Here is a 21,597-nt window from a genome sequence, read left to right as displayed (position 1 = left end):
TTTTTCTTTTCTTTTTTTGGAGAGTTGGCATTACCCTGTGACACACCTGAAGTAGTCATATCAGCAGGTAGATAAATGATTGCAAACCCATTAAATATGTAATTGTGTGCACAAATATTCAACAATTACAGTTTCTTGAGGTCCATCATGGTCAGTCTGATTAAAAAGTCACCGGTCCAAGCAGATCTCCTTGGTGTTGACGGTTGTCCTCTTCCCCCAGTGCAGATGCTGGTAGATGAAGTCAAAAACCGATGCAGTGGTCCGTGCAAACAGGCTGGTCCACTTCATGGCCGCCAGTATCCCCTGAACAAAACGCCCACAATACTCCCCAAACAGCGTAGTGTAGTGGGCCAAGAGGAGCAGACTCCTCCCCAGCTGCTTCCCGTGGTTCACAATCAGTTTGACTCTTTGGTCATGTCTTGCCATCTTTACAAACTGTATAAGTTCAGTTAAATTGTCATTATTCGTCGTGTTTGGGTTGGTATATTTAGTCAGACACTCCCCGACGAGAAAAGAGGTGTGTACGCCTTTAAATCTGTCAACGGTCTCTTAGAGATCCCAGCTGTCCAATCAGAGCAGAGAAAGTTCTGTTTCCGGGAGTGTTTGGTGATGTGGCTCTAAAATCCATCCGAGGAAATAAAGAAAAATTAAAACCAGACGGATTTATCTGAGCAGCATCCACACAGGTGAGTTAAAGCTGATTTTTATTTCAAAAAAGCACGCCACCGACTGAGGTGCGCAGCTGTCAGGCGGAAAAAACAGTAGAAAGTCAGTGAAGCTCAGGAGAGGCTGTCCTTATTTACCTTTAGCAGCGTTAGCTCGCCAAGTAGCCCCGGCTAACTCACTGCTCCGTGGGAAACAGTCAGTTTAAACGCTCAGCTTCCACCGAACTGCTTCTCCGTCTCCATTTTATAGCATTATTTAAAAATGGCTGCCATTTAAGCTCTGGAAGTTCACCGTCAGTTTGCGTGTTTAGCTAGCAAGAATCTTTTCTCTCCACTAAAAAATCGACGCAGCCGTAGTGGAGCGTCCAGGAGCTTCGGAAAGCGTTCGGCTCCTTTCGGTCGAGCCCGGAAAACAGGGATAAGGGGATCTCTGCTAATGTGTAGCCCTTTGAATTTAAAGTGAAACTCAGCTGCTGCCGACGTATTTATTTATCTCATGGTGGGCGGACTCTCCATATCTTTTATTTATGTCAGCCTCTATCAGATGAAAAAAAAAACAACAACCTCTAATTCCTTTACACGTCACTTTTTAAAGCGCCATAACGCTATAAAGGCATTAAAATCCATCTCGATTAATAAGATAAATGACACTCAACGTGTTATTTTTAAAGACTTTGTCTCATAAACCTTCAGAAAGGACAAAAAACTTTTTAGTTGATTTTCTTAATATAAATGTAATTTTTTTAAAAAGAGCTAGTTTTAGCGATTTCTGCTGCACAAAATTCCCACAACAGAATAACAATGAAAGTTGATGAGTAAACCTCGTACAAATAATTTTTTTCTGCATTTTCTATGAATATGAATTGCTGTAAAGTATATGACAATTTTTTTTATTAAATCTTGCTTATTTTTCTGAGTAAAACAGAAAATCTTACAAATATATTTTATTGTTCCACCAATGTGACAAAAATAAAAAGCAATAAAATATGTAAAAACAATCCAGGTAAGGTGTAGAATACACTTTTTTAATTACAGAATGTTTAAATTTATTTATGAAGCACTTTTAAAACATGAGCTGCACCAAAGTTTTGTGTAACAGCAAAATATGCACAAATAACAGTAAGACAAAAACAAAGTAATAAAATCACTCCATAAAACAATAAAAGTAGTGATAAATCATGTTACACTTTGCTTGAATGTAAGGCCTCTGGAGCCTCTAACAGTGTTTTGTTCTTTGAACTTTAATGGCTAAATGAAACTGCTTTGCTGCTTCCATCTACTTGTCCTTGCGAAATAAATAAATACGCCTTGAGCCATGTTTATTCAGCTTCATAGGACCAGTTTCTCAGGATATGTGGTGCAGATGGGCGTCCTGTTCAACAGCTGCATTCAGGAACACTGCAGAGTTGAATTACATTTAATAAAAGATGTCTGCAGTAAAACGACAAGGAAGCCTTTAAATGTTTTTTATTGTTTTTGTCTCCTCACAGTCCCGACTTTATGTTAAGCCGTCTGGCCAACGTCCTCCAGGAGCTTTCTGGAGAGGAGGGCACAGATGGAAACCAACAGGTGACTTCAATTCACACAATTTAAAACATAAAAATTAAGAATATTGAGCTTCTAAATGTGTCATTTAATGTGATCAGCTGCACATTCAGGTCATTCAGTTCATATCTTATTACTTTATGGTGAAGTTAAATGTGTTTTAATGGGATTTTATAAGAAATATTAACCAAAAAAACACTGAGCTGCTTGTCATATGTTTGTCTTCCTGCTATTTGCACTTTTAACTATTTAATTTTTTTTAAACTGCTGATTACAAAATGTATTACTTGTTATTTGCAATATGGATTTTTAATTTTATCACAACATTATGTTGTGTTATTGTTCTAATGATAAAATTAATGAACTCTTTTTTTACATCTTTTACTGTAACTTGTTTATTTCTTTGGATTCCCATTAGCGACATCATAAAATAATATTTGTTACTAAAACAGCAACACACACTCAATATGACATCAGTAACACAGCATATTGATTCATAAATATACAATTATAAAACTTTATTTTAATTATAAACACCACAAACGGAAATACTGCTTTTCTTCAGGAAACCATTTGCTTAAAAAAGTGAGATTTTAATTCACTGATATTCACAAAATAACTACAATTAATCTTATTTTTCAGATTTATTGATGTTGATTGTTGCTCCTTGTTGGATGAACAGTGGACAAAATAGTAAAACTAACATTTCCAGCAGTGTTTGTGTTATAAATTTTCATAAAAAAAGATAAACGATACCATAAATGTCCACTTGTAAGTCATGCTGCTGTTTCTTTAATTACTTTCATGGTATAACATTTTCTGAATCCCAGTTTGAATCTGTAAGTTGCCTCTTTTACTCTGATACCCCCCATAAAACCCAGTTTCTTTCAGAAATCACATAATTATTTGCGAAAAAGAATTCATGAAGTTTGCATTTTTAAGTTTTGCTTTTTGTCTTACTCTTGGTGTAATTATCTGTGTTTAAAGGGTGTTCTGGAGCCTCAGCTCCCCGCCGCAGAGGGCCAGACTGCGGCGGACGCCGAGGTTCCCGAGGACGCCATGGAGAGGCTGGCCCACCTGGAGCAGCTGGTGGTCCAGCTGAAGGAGCTCATCCGAGATAAAGACACTCAGCTGCTGCAGCAGGAGACCGAGCTGACCAAGAAAGATGCTCAGCTCAAGGTAGAAAGCCTCACAGGCTTCCTTGTTTTTCTGCTAATTTGTTTAAAGTTGCTGTAAATGTTTCTCCTGGTTTCTGCAGAATGAGAAAGAAGAGGCGGAAACTCGCTTCACCAAACTGAAACTGCAGGCGAAAGCCAAGATGGCGTCGCTCAACAAGCAGATAACGGAGCTGAAAGGACAAGCAGAATCAGCGGTGAGTGCAAGAGTTTACCTTCAAACTACAGCCGAGACATTTCCTGTTTTAATCTGATTTTACCCCCTTTAAAAAAAACAAAAAAACAGAAATTACAAATATTAGAAAACTGTAAAACATGCTTGTCAAACGAGATGGCTGCCCTGAACACTGGGGCAAAAATAATCTTCAGCACCCAAAATGCGACTTCTTGCCCCGCTCTAACACAAACCCCTAAATTAATTTCTCCTTTGTACGTTAATCTTCTCCTTCAACGCGTTTCGCGTCCTGCAGACTCCAGACGGTTCTTTCTCCTCTGCCGGCGCGGCAGCGGCCGAGGAGGAGCTTCAGGATCTGCGGGCCAAGCTGAGCGAGGAGGAGGCCAGCAGCCGGCAGCTGAAGGAGCGACTCCTGGCCACCGAGCTGCTGCTGCAGGAGAAGGAGGCTGCCCACGCCGAGCAGGTAACTACTCGAACGAACTCGGCTGATGAGGTGCAGCTAGTGTTTAATTAGTTTAACTTGGATTGGTTGGTTTGTTTTGCAGCTGCGGGCGCTGCAGGCTGTCGTCGCTGAGAAGGACGTCCGTTTTCAGGAGCAGATTCAGAGACATGAAGAGGAGCTGCTGAAGGTCAGCACACAGGATGGCACCGGGCTGCAGCAGGTAGCAAACCCAGCTGTAATTATTTCTACACAAACCCTGCTCTCTTAAGGTTGTCAAGAGCTAGGATGAAGGTTTTCATGCAGATTTTCTTCAGAAATGAGAAAAATGGTTGGTTAAACATGTACTATATTCCTCATATTCTGGCTAAGTCCTTGTTTTAGCTTTGTTTTAAATTGAAGTTGTGATGCGTCTGATATTTCTGATCTCCCAGGCGCTCCAGGCGGCTCAGCAGCGCTGCGTTGAGCTGGAAGAGGCTTTGTTCTCTCGGTCCCAAGAGCTGGAAATGCTGCAGCAGGAAGTGAACAGCGCTGATCAACAGAAACAGGTGGAGATCCCAATAACTGCAGCCCTGATAGCTGCTGTCAGGGGCGTCCAAACTATTTTATTCACAAGTATTCATGAGCCAGAAGTAAAGTAGCCAATTTTTTCTTTATTTCTTATTTTATTTTTCATTTTGCACATTTGCTGTATTAAATAAAAGCCACCAAATTGTCAGGTCTTTTTAGGTTCGATTATTTTATCCTAAGTTGTCAGAACAGAATTTGGGTCACTTACATTCAGAAAACTTGCTTATTCACCCGAGTTTAATAAATTAAATAAAACGAATTTGGTACAGCAGTAAAAGTGTCTGGATGTTCGTCCAGGCTGAAGGACGAATACTTTATGAGAATTAGATTAACAATAATAATTTTGCCCTGATTAAAAATAACAAGCTCAATAAGCAAATCTATTGACTTTGAGTTTAGGGCCACAAAACATCTATTTAATGGCCACAAATGGCCCCCGGGCCGCACTTTGGACACCCCTGGTTTAGGTTCACATTTTGTTTGGAGCATGTGTGTCAAACTCAAGGTCTGGGGGCCAAATCTGGTCCGCCGTAGCTTTTTATGTGGCCCTTTAGATTCCAAATTTCATCAGTTAAGTCCCTCCAGTTTTTCAGAAATTCACATAAAATCACATTTATTCTGATAAATGCTTTCTAGGTATTATGTCGAGTACATTAACACACAAAAAAAAATATTTTTACAAATATTTCTAAATTGGCTCCATGAAATCTGTGATTTTGATAGCAAAAAACCTCAAAATCCAATCATAGCTATTTATTAATATCTTAACAGTTTAATGGGTTTTATCAGTACTTTCTGGAACAACCGGCCCTTTAAGAACATTAGGACTTTTGATATGGCCCCAAATGAAACTGGTCTAGAGGTTCTTTTTGCAAAAATCACAAACAAACATGATTTTTATTTATTTGTTTGTTTTTTTTCTTGCAGATTTTGACGGCTCAGTTCCGGCAGATGGAGCAGGAGCTAACTGAGGCCGTCCGGCTGAGGCAGGAGTGGGCCGAACAGGCCCGCCAGGGCGACGCGGAGCTGAGGGAGGCGGCGCTCATCAGCCAGCAGCAGCTGGAGAAAGAGAAGATGGAGGTCTCCAGGTTGGAGGCAGAGCTAATTCTGATGAAAGAGGCGGAGCTAGCGGCTGCCCAAGCACACCGAGACGCCTCAGAGAGGGACATGGCGGAAATCATGCGGCTCCAAAGCAAAATCAGAGAAGCAGAGTCAGCCAGGGAGGAGACCATGGAACAAGAGAGGTCAGAGGTTGATGACCTGCAGAAAGAGCTGGCGAACCTCAGGGAGGAGCAGGAAGGCATGAAGAAGAAAGAGGAGCTTCTGGCTGAGATCTGGAGCCACCTTCGCTCCCTCACCCCTGAAGCGATGCCAGAGGGCGACACCACTGACCCCGCTGACCCCGCTCTGCTGCTGGACTCGGTCCGGTCCGTGGAGACGCAGCTGATCAGGCTGAAGGACGAATGCGGAGATCTGAGCGAACAGTACACCCAGCTCACCCAGAACATGGAGGCCCTGCAGGGTAAGGGTTCTGCTGCTGTCGACGGTTAAGCTCGTGGTTCTGGTTCTGATCAGTTTCCACGTCTGATTTCCAGAACAACTTCACATAAAAACAGCAGAACAAGAGGAGGCCGACGTCAAGATACGACAGCTGGAGCAGCAGATCGTAGAAGTCAGTCCATCTTGATTTTCTACTTTGTTTTATTGCCTTTTCTGTTCATTCCTGTTTTATTTGATTTTTCAGACAAGAGTCTTAATATTGAAGTTATGCAGATTTTTCTTCCATTAAATCATAATTTCCCATCATTTTTTAACTAGAAAAAAAATTTAGCCACCTTTAGTCTCCTAAATAAAATCCAGTAGAACTAATTAAAGGTGAGCAGGGTTGAGGTTCTGTTTAGTCTGATTCAGTCCAACTCCAGTCCGTTGGTCTAGAAAGTCCGGTTCGTTTGCGGAGGTGTGAATGCGTAGTCGGACCAAAAACGCGAACTCTGGTCCGCCTACAAACCTCGGTCTTATTTCGGTTAAAGTGAACTCTGACACGGTTCAAACTCTAAGCGGGACTGGAAACCGCTCCAAAAGCAGGAAGAGGACTGCAGCACAAGGCATTCTGGGTAAATACAACCAAAACAGGCGTGAGAGTTTAGCTCTAGAATGAGAAATGGCTTCTGCTCTTGAACCTGAGACAAAAAGAAAAATCCTACAGCCGCTAAAATCTGATGGCACTCCGTTTTTGTTGACGTTTCGTCAAGAAGGAAGTTACATTCATTGTCTTCTTCGTGTTTCCTTCAGTGGTTCTTGGTGCAGCGCCCCCCACAGGCGAGGAGGGAAACACTTTTTCAAAGGTTTTGGATTGACAAAATCAAATCACACCAGCTGAAAATGTAACAAATGTTGCATTTTTGATCTCGAGTGGAACAGAGTTCTTTCATAATTATAATTTTCAACCATTTTTTTTACATTTACCTTTTCTGGCTTCTTCTGGTGCAAAATTATGATGCATGTCTCATGTCCACGACGTAAAAGTCGGATGAAATGCAACATGACTGTTAAAGCTGTTGACACTTTATAACAATCACATCTGATTTAGTTGCACACGTTTGCTGATTTTGCCACATGAAAGTGGCAAAATCAGATTTTTTGGGGGGTGAAAAGATCGGAATTGGAAAAAGTTTAGTTTGTGTCGTATTCAGCTGCTGTATAAACGTCTAAAAGTGATGATCTGTCTCAACTGGCGTTGGGCGCCCTTACTAAACTAAGTGCAGTTTCAAAGTCACCTTTTCCTCTGAGGTCAGAAGAGACGGACGGGTTCTGTCCTCCCTGTTCTGGGTCACAGCTTTAGTCTGGACAGGTGATCTGCACCTGTCTGATGCAGGCCAGGCGGGACGGTGTCTGTCTGGATGCTTCATCTCAGAGGGACGAAGCATATTTAATCCCCTCTCCACTGAGCCGACCTTCACCTTGAACTACAGACTCATGAGCCACGCCGCTAATTCAGATTTAAACTGGGAGAATATTTCAAAACATAAACTTCATAACTGCGTTTTGTTTTTATTTAGAGGACTTTTATTTTTAAATATTAAGCCGTTTTATCTAGATTTAGTTAAACATATCATATCCTCTTTTCTTTTTTTTTAGATGTCCGACACTGAAACGTCTCCGGATTCATCCCAACCTGATAAAGGTAAATACATTTTTATCTGCATGGCACACTTTGTAAATTAAAGGCAAATAACAACTAAATTTAACGGATTGAATCATATTTTCCTTATTTGGTCAAGGCAAGGACAAAAAGTCTTGGCATTTATTTTGAGTTTACTATCTTGGGTATGAATATCGTAACTAAGAATTATTTTCGTGATCGATTATTCTGCATTTATTTAACCCCTTAAGCTTAATAATTGGTATTAGAAATGCATAAAAAATACAATTGAGCAAATCAATTCATTTTTTACATAAAAGATAAGCACGTGAGAAGCTAAGCCTCTTCTGCTTAACATTAATACATTGTAAGCCTAACAAAATGGGATTTTGTTTAAGATAACTACCATAATTTATTCTGTAACTTCAGTCACATTAAGTTTGAACATTACAGTTAAATGCCTCGATCACACTATCATAATGTGGAGCTAGTCAAAAATATATATTTTTTTTATTCTTAACTTCTGCAGAACATATTTTGGCGCTGGAGCAGCAGCTTGTAGAAAAAGACAATGAGCTAGTTGCCTTACGAGAGTCCATCATAGTTGCTACAAAACAAAGCTCAGGAGAAGCTGAAATGAACCAAAGTCCGGACCAAGATGCTGCCGCAGCTCCTGCTGACTCCGTGGAAGACGCACAAGATGAAGAGACCACCTTAGTTGCAGAAGACACCTCCGTCCTCTCCATCCCTGCTGACAGCGAAAGCAGCCCGGAGCTCATCGGACCCCAGTCCGAGTCTCCTGAAGAATCAAAGGGCACCTCCTCAGATGAGATGGTCACCAGCACTGATTCGGAGGTGGCCCACAGCAGCTGGACGCTCCTGGAAGCCATGAATCAAGATGGCGCTCAGGAGTGGCCCTCCACCCCGCAGGATGTTGGTCAGTCCTGGGTGGCAACAAGCATGGAGCAGGAATCCTCCCAGTCGTCATCCGTGGTCCAAGTCCACCTGACCCAACAGAGTCCCTCCTCCACCGACGAAAACGTCAATCTTTTTGCTCAAGCTTTAGCCGAGGAGCTGCAGAAGAGGTACGGTGAGCTTCTGGCAGAGCTGCAGGCGCTTAAAGACGCAGCTGCAGCATCACAGGAGAGAATCAAGACCCTAGAAGAGGAAGCCCAGTCTCTCACCGTCGCCAAAGAGGAAGCTGAGGCTGAAGCACTCAGGTTGTCCAAGGAGCTGGAAAATGGCAAAATGGTGGAGAAACAGAGTGTCGAAATGCAACTTCTGGAAGAAGAACTGGAGATTTTAAAGAATGAAAATAAAACCAAGGAGGAGAAGATTGAGGCTTTGCAGGCAGATTTGGAAACGACGCAGCAAGCTCTGTCTGAGCAGGAAGGTGAGGCAAGGATGCTGAGCGCTCAGCTGGAGGATGGAGAGCTTCTCTCCTCTGAGCTGCAGAAGAAGCTTCATGAAATGGAAAACAGCCTGTTGGAGCACTCTCAGACTTCAGATCTGCACAACGAGTCTCTATCAAAGAAGGACTCTGAGATTCAAGAGCTGCAGCTTCTTCTCACCCAGAAAGAAAAGGAGGTGGCGGAGCTTAACGACAGCATGTCCGCCAGGCTCCTTCAAGCAGAAGAAGAGAAGTTTGAGATGAAAGGAGAAGTGAGTAAACTCAAGGAGCAGATGGAAGAGCTGGAGAAGTTCAGAGATGATCAACAGCAAGCATCTAATGATGACGAAGAAGTGGTAACCTTGAGGAAGGAGAAGGAAGCCTTGGAAATGCAACTGGTAAACACAAAGAAGAAGTTGCAGGCAGCTCTGGTTCAGCGCAAGGAGCTGATGAAGAAAGTCGGCGAGTTTGAAAAGGAAGCAGAACGATGGAAGGAGAAAGACGAGACAGAAGAACCTTCTGAAAAGCTCCCTCAAAAACCTGAGATTCAGGACTTGGAGGACAAGATCATGAAGCTAGAAGACTCTTTAAGGTCCAAAGAGGAAGAGGTGGAGGCTCTTAGACAGAGACTTGACCATCAGGATCAGGTCCTTGCAGAGACAATTGCTCTGAACAGAAAGCTGAACGAAGAACAGCCTGAAGCCACCTCTGAAACGGGCATCTTGCAGTCTCAAGTCGCTTCTCTTCAAGCGGAGTGTGAGACGCTGCAGAAGAAGTTTCAAGAAGCCCAAGAAGCCCGCAAGGAAACCATCCGCAAAGGCAAAGAGAAAGACAGGCATCATCGCGAACAGATGAAGCAGCTGAAGGATGACTTCAACGAGCTGACCGAGCGATTTGACGTGCAGAGCAGCGAACGGGAAGGTCTTCTCGACAAGCTTAGAGAGCTGGAGGAAAAGGCGACCTCTGATGGAGATCCAGAACTGGCGCAGGCGTCTGCCGCAAACAGTTGGGTTCAAGAGGATTGGGTGGACTTTGCTGCATCTGAAACAAATTCAATGAAACCACAAGCAAGTGATCCGGATCAGCATCCTCCGGAGCCGTCTCCTGTTGCATCGACACAACTGGAGGAATCTCTAAAAGCTCTTAAAGACGAGATCCAAGATTGTCGGCAAGTGAACACTGAGCTGGAGAAGCAGCTCCAGGAAACTCACAGCAGCCTGTCGCTTAAGGAGTCTGAGATATTTGAACTGGGTAAAGACCTGGAAGCACTGAGAGAGAAGGAAAAGCAGATTGATGCCCTCTATGAGGAGATGAATGAACTTCGAGAAAAGTATCTTCAAGCTGAGGCTTATACAGAAACCCTCAAGGCAGAGATAGAAACGGCATCAAAAGCTTCTGCAGAGGCCTCCATGAAAACTCTTCAAGCTGAAGTGGAAGACTTCAAGCAGTTCCTGGACAACAAGAACCACGAGATATCGGAGCTCAGCCAGCAGCTGAGTGAGCAGAACTCCCTCATACACTCAATGCAAGACTCTGTGTCCGAGAAAGATCAGCTGATAAGCTCTTTACAGGAGGAACTGAAGGCAGAGCAAGAGAAAATGCACAAGCTGCAGACTGAGCTTCCACAAAAGCAAGAAGATGATGGTGAGGCAAAGCTCCAGCAGCTTCAGCGAAAGCTTCAAGCTGCTCTGGTGTCTCGCAAAGAGGCCCTCAAAGAGAACAAGACACTAAAGGAGCAGCTCACTTCGGCCGAGAAGATAGTTGCCGAGCTGCAGCAGAAGATCGATTCAACAGAAGAAGAGCTTGAGAGTCTAAGAGGCGAAAGGGCAAAACTTATTGAGGAGGTGGATCGGACGCTAGTGGAGAACCAAAGTCTGGGGTCGTCATGCGAGAGTCTGAAGCTCGTAATGGAGGGAATAATCAATGAGAAGGACGCTTGTAAGAAGGAGGTGGAGTTGGCAAAGGAAGAGGCGGCGAAGGTGTGTAAGGAGTGGGAGGAGAAGGTCCAAGGGATGAAGGAGGAGTACGAGACTCTGCTCAAGTCTTACGAGAATGTGAGTGACGAGGCAGAGCGTGTGAGGAAGGTCCTGGAAGCTGCTCGGCAGGAAAGACAGGAGCTGGCGGCTAAGGTGAGAGCTCACGAGACTGCAAGGCAGGAGAGCGAGAGACGAGCAGAGGAGGCGCAGAAAGAGGTGGACACAGTGAAGGACAAGATGAGGAAGTTTGCAAAGACAAAACAGCAAAAGATAATGGAGCTGGAGGAGGAGAACGAGAGACTCCGAGAGAGGCAGGAAACTTCAAAACAAGATGACCCGGTCATCAAAGCTGAAGCAGAGCGTCTTCAGGAGGAGATGAGAGCTCTGCAAGCTGAACTGGAAGCTGCAGCAACGGAAAGAGATGCTCTAAGGCAGCAGGTTGAAGAGCTGAATGGACAACTGGCTGACATGGAGGCAAATCAACGCAGCTCCGCACCTGTTGTAGAGGAAGTCATCACTGCAACGCAGTCAGTGATGACTGCAGCAGAGCCACAAGACGATCTTGCGGTTGGAGAAGAAAAGGAAAAGGCTCAAGCTTTACTGGAAGATAAACTGAGGGAGATTGAGATTCTGAATGCAGAGAAGGAACTCTGGCAAAAACGAGAAGCTGAACTGGCCTCTCTTGAGCAAGAGCTGCAAGAGAGCAAAAATAACGAGAACCGTCTGGAGAAGAACCTTCAAGAGAGCAACGAGAGAGAAACACACCTGATTGAAGACGCTTCAAAGAGAGAAGCTCAGCTCAAAGAACTCCTTGAGAGTCTTGAAACCGAAAAAGACAACCTGGAGGAGCGTCTGATGAACCAGTTGGCCCAGCTCAACGGGAGCATTGCCACCTACCAGCAAGAAGCAGCAGACAACCGTGAGCAACTTGCTGAGACGCAGCGAGAGGTAGAGAGGCTGGAGGCTGAGGTCCAGAGTGAGAGAGACCGAGCCGCCAGGCTGGAGGAAGATGTGAGGCAGGCCCGGCGAGAGAGAGCCGAAGCCGAGGCGGAGTCCGGAAAGCAGAGGGAACTGGAGCAGCAGCTGAGGTCTGCCCAGAGAGTCAAAGAAGGCAGCCAAAGCCGAGCAAAGCAGCTGGAGGAGCTACTGAGGGAAAAGCAACTGGAAGTGCGGCAGCTTCAGAGGGACTCCATCCAATATCAGGAGAAGATCAGTGAACTTGGACGTGAAGTCAAAGCCCTGCAGCTTAACCAGGAGGAGCTCCGAGGCAGGCTGGAGCAGTCAAAGATGGAGTCCGTTAAAACATTAGAAGATCTGAAGAGGTCTGAAGCAGAAATGGAGAGTTATAAAACCGAACTAGCGGAGGCTCGGAAAGAGGCAAGCGAGGAAGTTTCTGCAAGAATGGCCATTGAGCAAAGCTTCCAGCAGAAAGAGGCTGCGCTGAAGGCGGAGGCGGAGCAGACTCTGGACTCTGTGAGATTCAGGCTGGGAGCTGAGCTGAAGGAGACGGAGCTCAGACTGGAGGAGGCCTACAGCGAGCGGGAGAAGGAGGAGGAAGCTGCTCTGGAAGCCAGAGAGGTGGCAGAGGCAGCAGAGAGGCGAGCCCAGGAGACCCAAGCCCGTCTGGACGAGACTCTAGCTAGGTTAGCCGCCTTCTCTCGCAGCATGTCCTCCCTGCAAGACGACAGGGACAGAGTTCTGGATGAAGCCCGGCAGTGGGAGACGCGTTTCAACAGCGCTCTGCAGGGGAAGGAGGCTGAAGTCCGCGAGGCTGAAACGCGCGCCAAGGAGCTAACGGATCAGCTTCAGAAAGAGACGGCGCTGAAAGAGGAGCTGGAGCAGTCTGTAAACAGGTACATCTTTTAAATTTGTTTTTGCTACATTTAAATATTAAATTACTGGTTGCATCAATATCTGTTGATGCAACCAAGATGGCCGTCGGTTACAAAGTTCCCAGAATAGTAACGTCACAGGAGAACGATGTATCGTCTTAGTATTTGGTTCTGACAATGCAGCATTAGATTTAAGCTATGAACTAAAAATATTTGTCATTTTAGGTTACAGAAAGCAGAGAAAGACTGGCAGCTGCGATTGGAAGAAGAGCAAAAGAAAGTCGTGGAGCACCAAGCGGTTCTTGATCAGGAAAGATCGAAGCTGGAGGAAACCGCATCCGAGTTGGTATCTGCTCAGAACGAAGTCAGCGTCCTCAAAAACTCGCTGGAGAGTCTGGGTCAGAGGGTCCGGGCTCTGGAGGAGGCTGTCGGCAGACAGACGGGCGAAGTGGAGCGGGCCAGAACCGAGCTGAGGGAGAGGGAGGCCGAGGAGAGGCGTCTGTGTCTGAACGTGGAGCAGCTGGAGACGGACCTGCGTTCCTCCAAGGTTCTGACGGAGAGTTTACAGACGGAGTTACACGAGAAGGAGAGGAGGGAGGTGGAGCTGCTGGGGGAGAAGGAGCTAGCTGTCGCACAGGTAAACAAATACTTTCTTCTTCTAGCAAACTTCTTCTAGTAGGTGGCATTGCTGCCACCAACTGGTAAGGAGTGGGAACTACAGATGCGTTCTCTCAAGTTCCTCTCTAGGGATTCATTTAATCCCAGATCCGATTTACAATTTTAATCTGTTTTTTGGTTTCTTTTCTAAAAAGGAAATTACAAATGACAGAATATATTTTTTAAAAACTGGCTTTTATTTCAATTATCCTTTCTGGGAGTTGTATGACAAAATATTAAGACAAGTTGTCTCTGGGTGCATCTAACAATTATTCTAGTTTTTGATTAATCTATTGACAATTGTTTGTTTTATCTTAAATGCAAAATGTTTTGCAAGTACCTTTGGGGGTTTTTTAGCAAATGGTTTGTTCACTATCGATTAACTGGTTACTAAATTAATTGTTGAATTATTAGTCGTGCTACTGAAAATAATTTGATGCCCATACCAAAGCATAACTTCACAAGATTCTCAGCATTCTGCATTTAATTTTTTTATTTTATTTATTCAAGTTGGAGTTTTCAAAAAATACTTTATTCTTCTATATTCTAGAAGTATTAAGGATTTATTATTGTATTACTTTATTCTCTGAATTACAAAAAAATTAAAACCTAGCCAGGCTCTAATAGTCTTTCTTAGAGTTGACCTGAATTCAAAGTCTAAAGATGGCCGCCCTGGGCGCTGACATCACTCTGAACTATGGAAACCTGAGGAGCGCATTGGTGGAAAAAAATTTAGGTTTTCTGAAAAATTTATTAAAACCCTTTTCAAATATTTTGATTCTGCACATAATTTGCTCCAAAAGGCATCAGAGGAGGCGCGGAAGGAGGCTGAGAGCCGGGCACAAGATGCCGAAAGGGAGCTGGAGCAGAGAAGAGGAGAAGTGAGGGATCTGGAAGGAAAACTACGGGAAGCACAGGAGGAGAGCAGAAACCGGAAAGCCAAACTGGACTCTTTCACCAAGGCGATGGGGTCGCTGCAGGACGACAGAGACCGAGTGCTCAGCATGTACAAACAGCTGGAGGAGAAACACCTGCAGGTACCCTGAGTGTAGGAGCGAAAAGCTAAGTGACGAAAGCTTTCCAGATGAATCTGTTGAAGGAGATAAAGATTCAGTTACAAAGGCTGAACCTTTTTTAATCTGAGTGACTGAAGATGGTAGGAGACTTTCTAACCTCACAGGCATGGAGGACGAATGAATCATCCAGATACAAGTAGACATATTTGACAAAAAAATAAAACAATAAAATTTCTAGAAAAAAACTTGAGATTTCTGAATTCCAAGTCAAAACAGAAATTTCCTAAATTAATCTCAAAATTTCTGAGTTTTTTGGCAGAAATTTATTACAGTGGCCCTAATTCGCCAAGTAAAATCAGTCTTGCTTATTGAGACGATGTTTTTTTTTTTCCCATCGCGTTATAATTTTCTGTTATCTCACCTTCGTGAGACAACATGGAGTAATTTTCAGTTGAGAAGTTGGACCTGCTCCGTTGTTAAGTGAACCTTAGGGAGCTTGTTGAGTTTTAATATTTACAAACAAAAACCTCATAAAGTTCATTTTCCGTCGCACACAACCATTTCTTTTTCCTGTTCTGGTATGGATCTGCCATTTTTGTTTCTGTATCAACTGGCTGCACTTAAGGATGCCCAGCGGCGCCCTCTGCTGGATGGCAGACAAACTGCAACACTAAAAGAAGATCTAACAAATGTTTTTAATCGGTTAGAAATCACTTTCATCTAATAAGCCATTAATCGATAATTGTTTGAAGGTCTGTTGAGATAAAAAATTTAGCTGGATGATAAATTAACCCTGTAATTATTGCAGTAAATAATATCTTGTTGTTTTGAGACCATTTTCAAGTCGTATACTGATAAATTTGTAAAGAAGACTTAACACTGGAACCTGAAGACATTTTAAATTTTCAAAATAAATAAACAAAATAACTGAAATTAAATGAATTATTGGCCAGTTGAGACCAAAACACCAGACTGAAGACTTTTATCATCCAGTTTTAAGTAAAAAGATAGAAAAAACATTAAATCATTGAGTTTGTTTTAATTTATCATGTGATTAACTGATTTATTGATTTTTATTGACCTAATCGCAGGGCAATTAAAGGCTGAACCTGTTTTGCCCTGTGCGTCGTCTTGCAGGTGATGATGGAGAAGGACGGTCTGATCCAGGAGGCGGCGGCGGAGAACAACAGCCTGAAAGAGGAGCTTCGCTCTCTGCTGGTCCAGAGAGACGACATGCACGCCGAGCAGGCCAAGCTGTCGGCTCAGCTCCACGGATACCGAGACGAACTCACCCAAGTGTTAAGCTTGAAGGACTCCCAACACAAACAGCTTCTGGCAGCTCACAGGGAGCACATCTCGACCTTACAGCGGGAGCGCGAGGAGCTGGAGGCTCAGCTGAGGAGCAAAACCAAAGAAGAGACGCAGAAAGTGGAGATGGAGACTCTCAGCCAAGCCTCGCAGGTGATGGACGCACCTGGAGCGGAGGTGGAGAAGCTGAGGGAGCAGCTGCAGGCGGAGCGCGTCCGAGCCGAGGCTCTGGAGGAGCGACTCGCCGCCGAGAGCAGAGAGTTGGCCGAGCTGCGCTGGGAGGGCGGCGTGATGCGCACCGAGTCGGAGAGCGCCCAGGAGAGGGTGGCGGAGCTGGCCCGCGACCTGCTGATCGTGGAGCAGCGGCTGCTGGAGGAGACGGACACCACCAAGCAGCTGAGGCAGCAGCTCGCCGACGCCATGGCGGCGCTGCAGCAAGCCAGAGAGGAGGCAGCGCAGAAGGTCAGGGAGCCGGAGGAGCGGAGCAGGGCGGCACAGAGCGGCGCTGGAGAAGTGTGGGGCCTGAAGAACGCCCTGCAGGCGCTGCAGAACGACAGGGAGAGGCTGGTGAGCTGAAAGCTGCTGCTTCGCTTCGTGATATGAGCATTTTAGCAACACTTTCCTGCGCTCCGTTTGCTGCTATTAGTGATTAATCTATTGATTATCCTGACGATTGAAGAATGTTCCAATTCTCTTCTGTCCAGATTTTTAGTTAACTACTTCAGCCTTTTTTTTTTTTTTCCAACAATGGAGTATTAAAGCCACACTAAAAAGATTTAAAAAAATTACAGTTACAAATTACTACTTTATCTCAAAGCATTGTTTATTCTCATGCTATTACAACTGGACTTTATTCACATGTGACTTTTTTCTCGTACTACGACTTTATTGTCATTATTTTGACTTTATTCTCGTCATATTGTAACTTTATTGTCAAAATTTAACTTTACTCTCATATTATTTTGCCTTTTTTTTCTGGCAATATTCTGGATTCTCATATTATTCCAACTCTATTATCGTATTTTGACTTTCTCTTAATTTTTTTTTTTTTGTATGTTTTCTTAGTGTAGTATTTTTTTATATATTAGAAATAAACTTAAACTTCTAATAAAAAAAAAATCAATTCCTTTTTTAAATGAGGAAATCAACTTTGTTTTTCAGTGAACGTTATTTCAGTAAACGATTAATCACAATTAATCGTTCCTGCTCTGTTCTCTGTATGTGCAGCTGGAGCAGCTGAACGCGCAGACGGCCGAGCTGAAGAAGCAGAAGTCGGATCTGGCTCGGCTGGGAGCCGGCGAGCTCATTAAAGTCAGCCAGGAGCTTTTAGAGGAGAAGAAGAAGAACGAGGAGATCCTGGAGGCCGTGACGCGGCTGGAGAGCGCGGCGGAGAGAAGCAAGCAGGAAACGGAATCCCTCAGGTTCCACCTCTCCACCAAATAGAAAAAAGGAGTACACTTCCCTCAAAAATCTGAACATTTTGAGATTATTCTCAGAAATTTTCTACAAAACAAATCTTAAAATTTTATTCGTTTTTTATAGAACATTTCTGACAATAAGCTGAAAGTTTTTCACTTTATAAGAGGAGAATTTTATTGCTGCTTTCCTTTGTTTCCGTCTAGTGTAGCTAATTATTTTACTGATCGATTATTATGACGATTGGTTGGATATTTAAAAAATTGGCACATTCTACAGATTTTTTTATTTAACATATTTAGCCTTTTTTTTTTTACTGAGCACTAACGCCAGGTGGGAAAATGAAATTGCGCATAAAATCATAAAATTGGGAGTTTTCTCGCAAATTCTTAATTTTTGGAGTTCACTAATTGTTTTTATTTTTTTTCTTGGACATTTTGGGATTTCAGAAACTTTCTAGACAAAACTGGAAAATTCCTGAGTTTTTGGGTGGAAATTTACTCTTTTTGTATTTTTATTATTTTTCTTTTAACATGCCGTTGCAGATCTTTCTGCACTGTTAAATTTAAGTAGTGAAATCAACCTTTTTTTTTATTGGTTTGACTTCCAGGCTGGAGCGGACGGACTGGCTGGCTCAGGCGGAGCAGCTGAAGCAGCAGACGCTCGCCACGCTCTCAGAGAAAGACCAACAGCTGCGGCAGCTGGCCGCCATGTTGGACGAGGCTCGACTCCAGAAGCCCAAACTCAAACGAGAACAGCTACAGAGACAGGTAAGCAGAAGGAAATAAGTAATTTAGCAAAGTGTTATTTTAGTTTATTTATGTCTAAATCCCTGCAGGGCACAGAGGAAGGAGACAGCCCACCTGGAGCGCCGCAGGAGCGGAGCATCCTGACCGACGGCCAGTGCTCCAAGGCGGAGCTCCTGGAGCTTCAGCAGAGGTTTTTATCAAACGCTTCATCCAGGAAATGACACAATAGATGCTGATTTTGTTTTCTGTACGTCAGACTAGAAGAAGAGACTCGGCAGCGGCTGGCGGTTGAGGAGCAGCTGATGGCGACACAAGATCTCCTCAAACGGTTCGAACTATAAAAAACAAAAGAAACAAAAAAAATCCTCCTGAGCTGTGACAAAACTACAAAAAATAATAAAAAACTAGAAAGAAACCAGCAAAAATTAAGAATAAAAAAATAGCAATATTAATAACTTTGGATATAATAAATGATCAAAAATAAAATTATTAGTAAAACAATTAAATATATAATTTTACTAATTATATTCTTTAATTAATGTAACAAAATAATACAAAATACTGTTATATGTAAAGCACAGTTTTCATCAATACAAACAAAATAATAAAAATAAAGTCGTAAAATAAATATTAGAATACAGAGTAGTAACAATAAAAGTAGTAAATGCATAAATAAAATAATAACTTAAAATGTTTTATTTTTCTTGAAGCTATGATTGACATAATTGAGGAAAATAATTAATAAAACTTAAGATAATAAAATAGAAAATCTTTTATTCTTTAATTACATTATGAAAATGATGATAAATGTAAAAAACGAGGCAAAATTTAAAAGTAAAAAAATTATCTAATATAAAAATGGGACAAAATAGGAAAAATTCAGAATAAAAAGATTGTAAGGATAATAAGTATGGATGTAATAAAATTAGTCTTTAAGGGACCAGTTTTGGTTAATATTAATTCAGCTTATAGAAAAAAACAGCAAATACAGGCTGAAAATTATTGATTTATAGATCTTTCTACAGAAATGTGGAGTTGTCCTTCATGTTACCTTTAATAAACCTTACCTACACACTTTTATTCATTTTAACCCAAAATATTTTCTTTACTGTTTTATTACTCAATTTTCTGTCTCTTGCTCATGGATTGTTCACAATATTACTATATTTTGACAAAATAATCCATAATTGATGAGCTGAAGCATCAGAAATGGATCACCTGATGTTTTTATTGTCTCCATCAGTCACAGCCAGGCGTCATGGCACTCTGCAAACGAAGGGGATCTCTCTGAGACGGCTGTGTTTATCGAGCCGCCTGAAGGCGCCGTCACCCGGGTTAGGCTCATCCGTCACCTTAACAGCTGCAACAAGAACCATCCGTGATCCTAACACTGTGTTTTACCCTGGCAGACCCGCAGAGGAGGCCCCAGCTTGCTCCGGATGCTCCGAGTGGCGTTCTGCTCCCGTCAGCGAACCCCTCTGCTGCTCGGCCTCTACCTGCTCACTGTGCACGTACTGCTGCTCCTCTGCCTGGGCGGATACCTCTGAAAACCCGTTCCAAATAACACGAGAGAAGGTCCAAGAAAATAGAAATGTGTTGGTTATAATTCATAGCGTGATATATAATAGTTTAACAGAAGGGTCCGAAGGATGTTCTGTACAAATGGTGCACTTTAATCGTTTAGCCAAAGTATATACATTTACTTCAGGGGGTGCTTGTTTCAACTCTTTGGTCGTAGGTGACCTCAAGTCACCTACAAGTGGGAGATTTTGCTTCAAAACGGATGCAAAGGGACAATATCTTAATATTACTTAGTAAAATAAACAAATGCAACCCTCAACTGTAATTATGGAGCTAAGAAATTAGCTTCTTTGGTAGATCTGAGCCACCGCTCCTTCACATCAAAAGGAACTGTAAGTAGTTTGGCCATCTTATGAAGATCCCCCCAGTCTGAGGGTTTCCTGGGTTTCACTTCTAGATCTGATGAGTTGGAAGAAAGACATGGATGGAGGAAGAAAAGACGCCACCAAGTGTTTTTTGGAAATGTTGTGTATCATGTGCCTTGTAGATTTAAGCTCTGAGTCTTACCAATGACAGGGAAAAATTCTGAAAATCCACAAAATTTGTGTATTTTACTGGGATTTTACAGTAGGAACCAACATGAAGCAGAACATAATTGTGAGGTGGATGAAAACTGAGGCATGGTTTCTTACATGGGGGATTAATTTGTGGAGTACACAACTAGTTCCCCTTAAGGTCGGCTCTTTATTTGTAAAAACATGGAAAACTATGCACAAAGTTTCTTCAGCTTCACAACTGATGCGAAATAATTCAAGAGGTGTGAATACTTCTTTAAAGCACCACATGCCGGAGCTAAAATCCTGTGAAAGAGTCGAATTTACATCGAAAAGTAGCTAAAGTAACTATGCTAAGTAAGCTAGCTCTGCTGGCTTGCTAAGCTAGCTGTGAGATTAACGGTTGTTTCGAGGAAGCAGGAAGCATTTTAAAATTAATTACTTCAAGTTGAGTTTATTATGTGATATTTATCTCCTCCTAACTTCCTTTTATGCACAAAAATGGTGAACGGTGCCATTTATGGTTTGACATATCCCCGTGTCGTGTCTCTTTACATTAATTATGCAGTTTTTAATCCGTTCTCCAGTACTGTTTACTGTTCGTCTTAGAGACGCGTTTCCCTTTATGTCCATTATGATGTTGCTGCATTCCAACGGATGAAGGATGACACATTTTTGAACGATATCTCCATTAATTTATATTTAATGTAATTCCTTATGAAATATAGGTTAAATGGCCTTCCATATATCATTCCTGTCTCGTAACACTGGGCTGCTAATTCTGCTGTCACATCCTTTATAAATCTTCGGTGTTATTTCTTCTTGTAAATACCTGTTCAAAGGGCTGTATATGAAAAATATATAATTAAAACGTTTTGGTGGTTTGGATCGAGGGAGACATTGATCTAAAGTTAATTTCCTCGGTAGGGTAGGTTTATGTTTACGTCCTCGTTGGGATCATCGTGACTCAGAAAATCTAATCATTATCTTTTTGATTATTAACCGAAGCTGAGGTTCCAACACTTTTTACAGTGGATACCGGTGTGTGTGAAACACTACAGTCATTTTTCTCCATGGCTGGAGGGCAGGTTGTTACTGATGACACATGTTCAAAACTTTTAATAAAGGATGTTTTTAAGTGGAAGTGAAGTTTTCTTGGGTTTTTCTTGTCTTATGGAAACAAAGTACAGAAAATGGTGCGTAATTTAAAAAAAGTTGCGATATTTTAGTGTCTCCTAGTGGTGTAATTGCATTACTGCAATATAAATCACAACCTGCCTTTGTTTCAGTTCTGTTGGTAAAAACGTAAGTAGCGACTCTTAAAATTTCCGAGGGTGTTTGAATGCACCATGTATAAAAGACTTGTTCTAAAAGTAAATTAATGCGAACTACTGAACAAGCAGCAAATATTTTTATCATGTTTTGCCGACATTGTGAAAGATATTAAAATGTAAATAGATTTTTTTA

The 21,597-nt window shown here is 42.5% G+C and overlaps 1 protein-coding gene across 3 annotated transcripts; it reads left to right on the top strand.

Annotated features, from left to right (window-relative positions):
- The first annotated feature begins 6 nt into the window (after positions 1-6).
- golgb1 (golgin B1) lies at positions 7-21,274 on the top strand. 3 transcript variants are annotated; one of them, XM_007555228.2, is made up of 20 exons: positions 7-686; positions 2,156-2,234; positions 3,198-3,389; positions 3,469-3,582; positions 3,856-4,023; positions 4,106-4,189; positions 4,434-4,547; positions 5,497-6,091; positions 6,165-6,241; positions 7,708-7,753; positions 8,241-12,930; positions 13,135-13,546; positions 14,370-14,603; positions 15,720-16,457; positions 17,118-17,311; positions 17,917-18,076; positions 18,145-18,245; positions 18,312-18,383; positions 19,299-19,389; positions 19,465-21,274. In XM_007555228.2, the coding sequence occupies exons 2-20, from the start codon at positions 2,166-2,168 to the stop codon at positions 19,600-19,602; spliced, it is 8,289 nt and encodes a 2,762-aa protein (XP_007555290.1). In that variant the 5' UTR covers positions 7-686; positions 2,156-2,165; the 3' UTR covers positions 19,603-21,274. The 3 variants fall into 3 exon arrangements, with proteins under 3 accessions (XP_007555290.1, XP_016528491.1, XP_007555288.1); XM_016673005.1 differs by having other exon boundaries at positions 4,106-4,222; positions 4,443-4,547; XM_007555226.2 differs by having other exon boundaries at positions 4,106-4,222.
- The last annotated feature ends 323 nt before the right edge of the window (positions 21,275-21,597 follow it).

This window comes from Poecilia formosa, unplaced genomic scaffold (assembly GCF_000485575.1).
Source record: "Poecilia formosa unplaced genomic scaffold, Poecilia_formosa-5.1.2 Scaffold69, whole genome shotgun sequence".
Classification (NCBI taxonomy): domain Eukaryota; kingdom Metazoa; phylum Chordata; class Actinopteri; order Cyprinodontiformes; family Poeciliidae; genus Poecilia; species Poecilia formosa.
This window is presented reverse-complemented; position numbering and strand designations above follow the sequence as displayed.

Excerpts from the sequence above, each read along its gene's own strand:
- golgb1 (XM_007555226.2), top strand. The coding sequence starts at position 2,166 with ATGTTAAGCCGTCTGGCCAACGTCCTCCAGGAGCTTTCTGGAGAGGAG. Across the intron at positions 4,024-4,105 it reads AGGCTGCCCACGCCGAGCAG|CTGCGGGCGCTGCAGGCTGT; the intron begins GTAACTACTCGA and ends TTTGTTTTGCAG. Across the intron at positions 19,390-19,464 it reads CTGAAGGCGCCGTCACCCGG|ACCCGCAGAGGAGGCCCCAG; the intron begins GTTAGGCTCATC and ends TTACCCTGGCAG.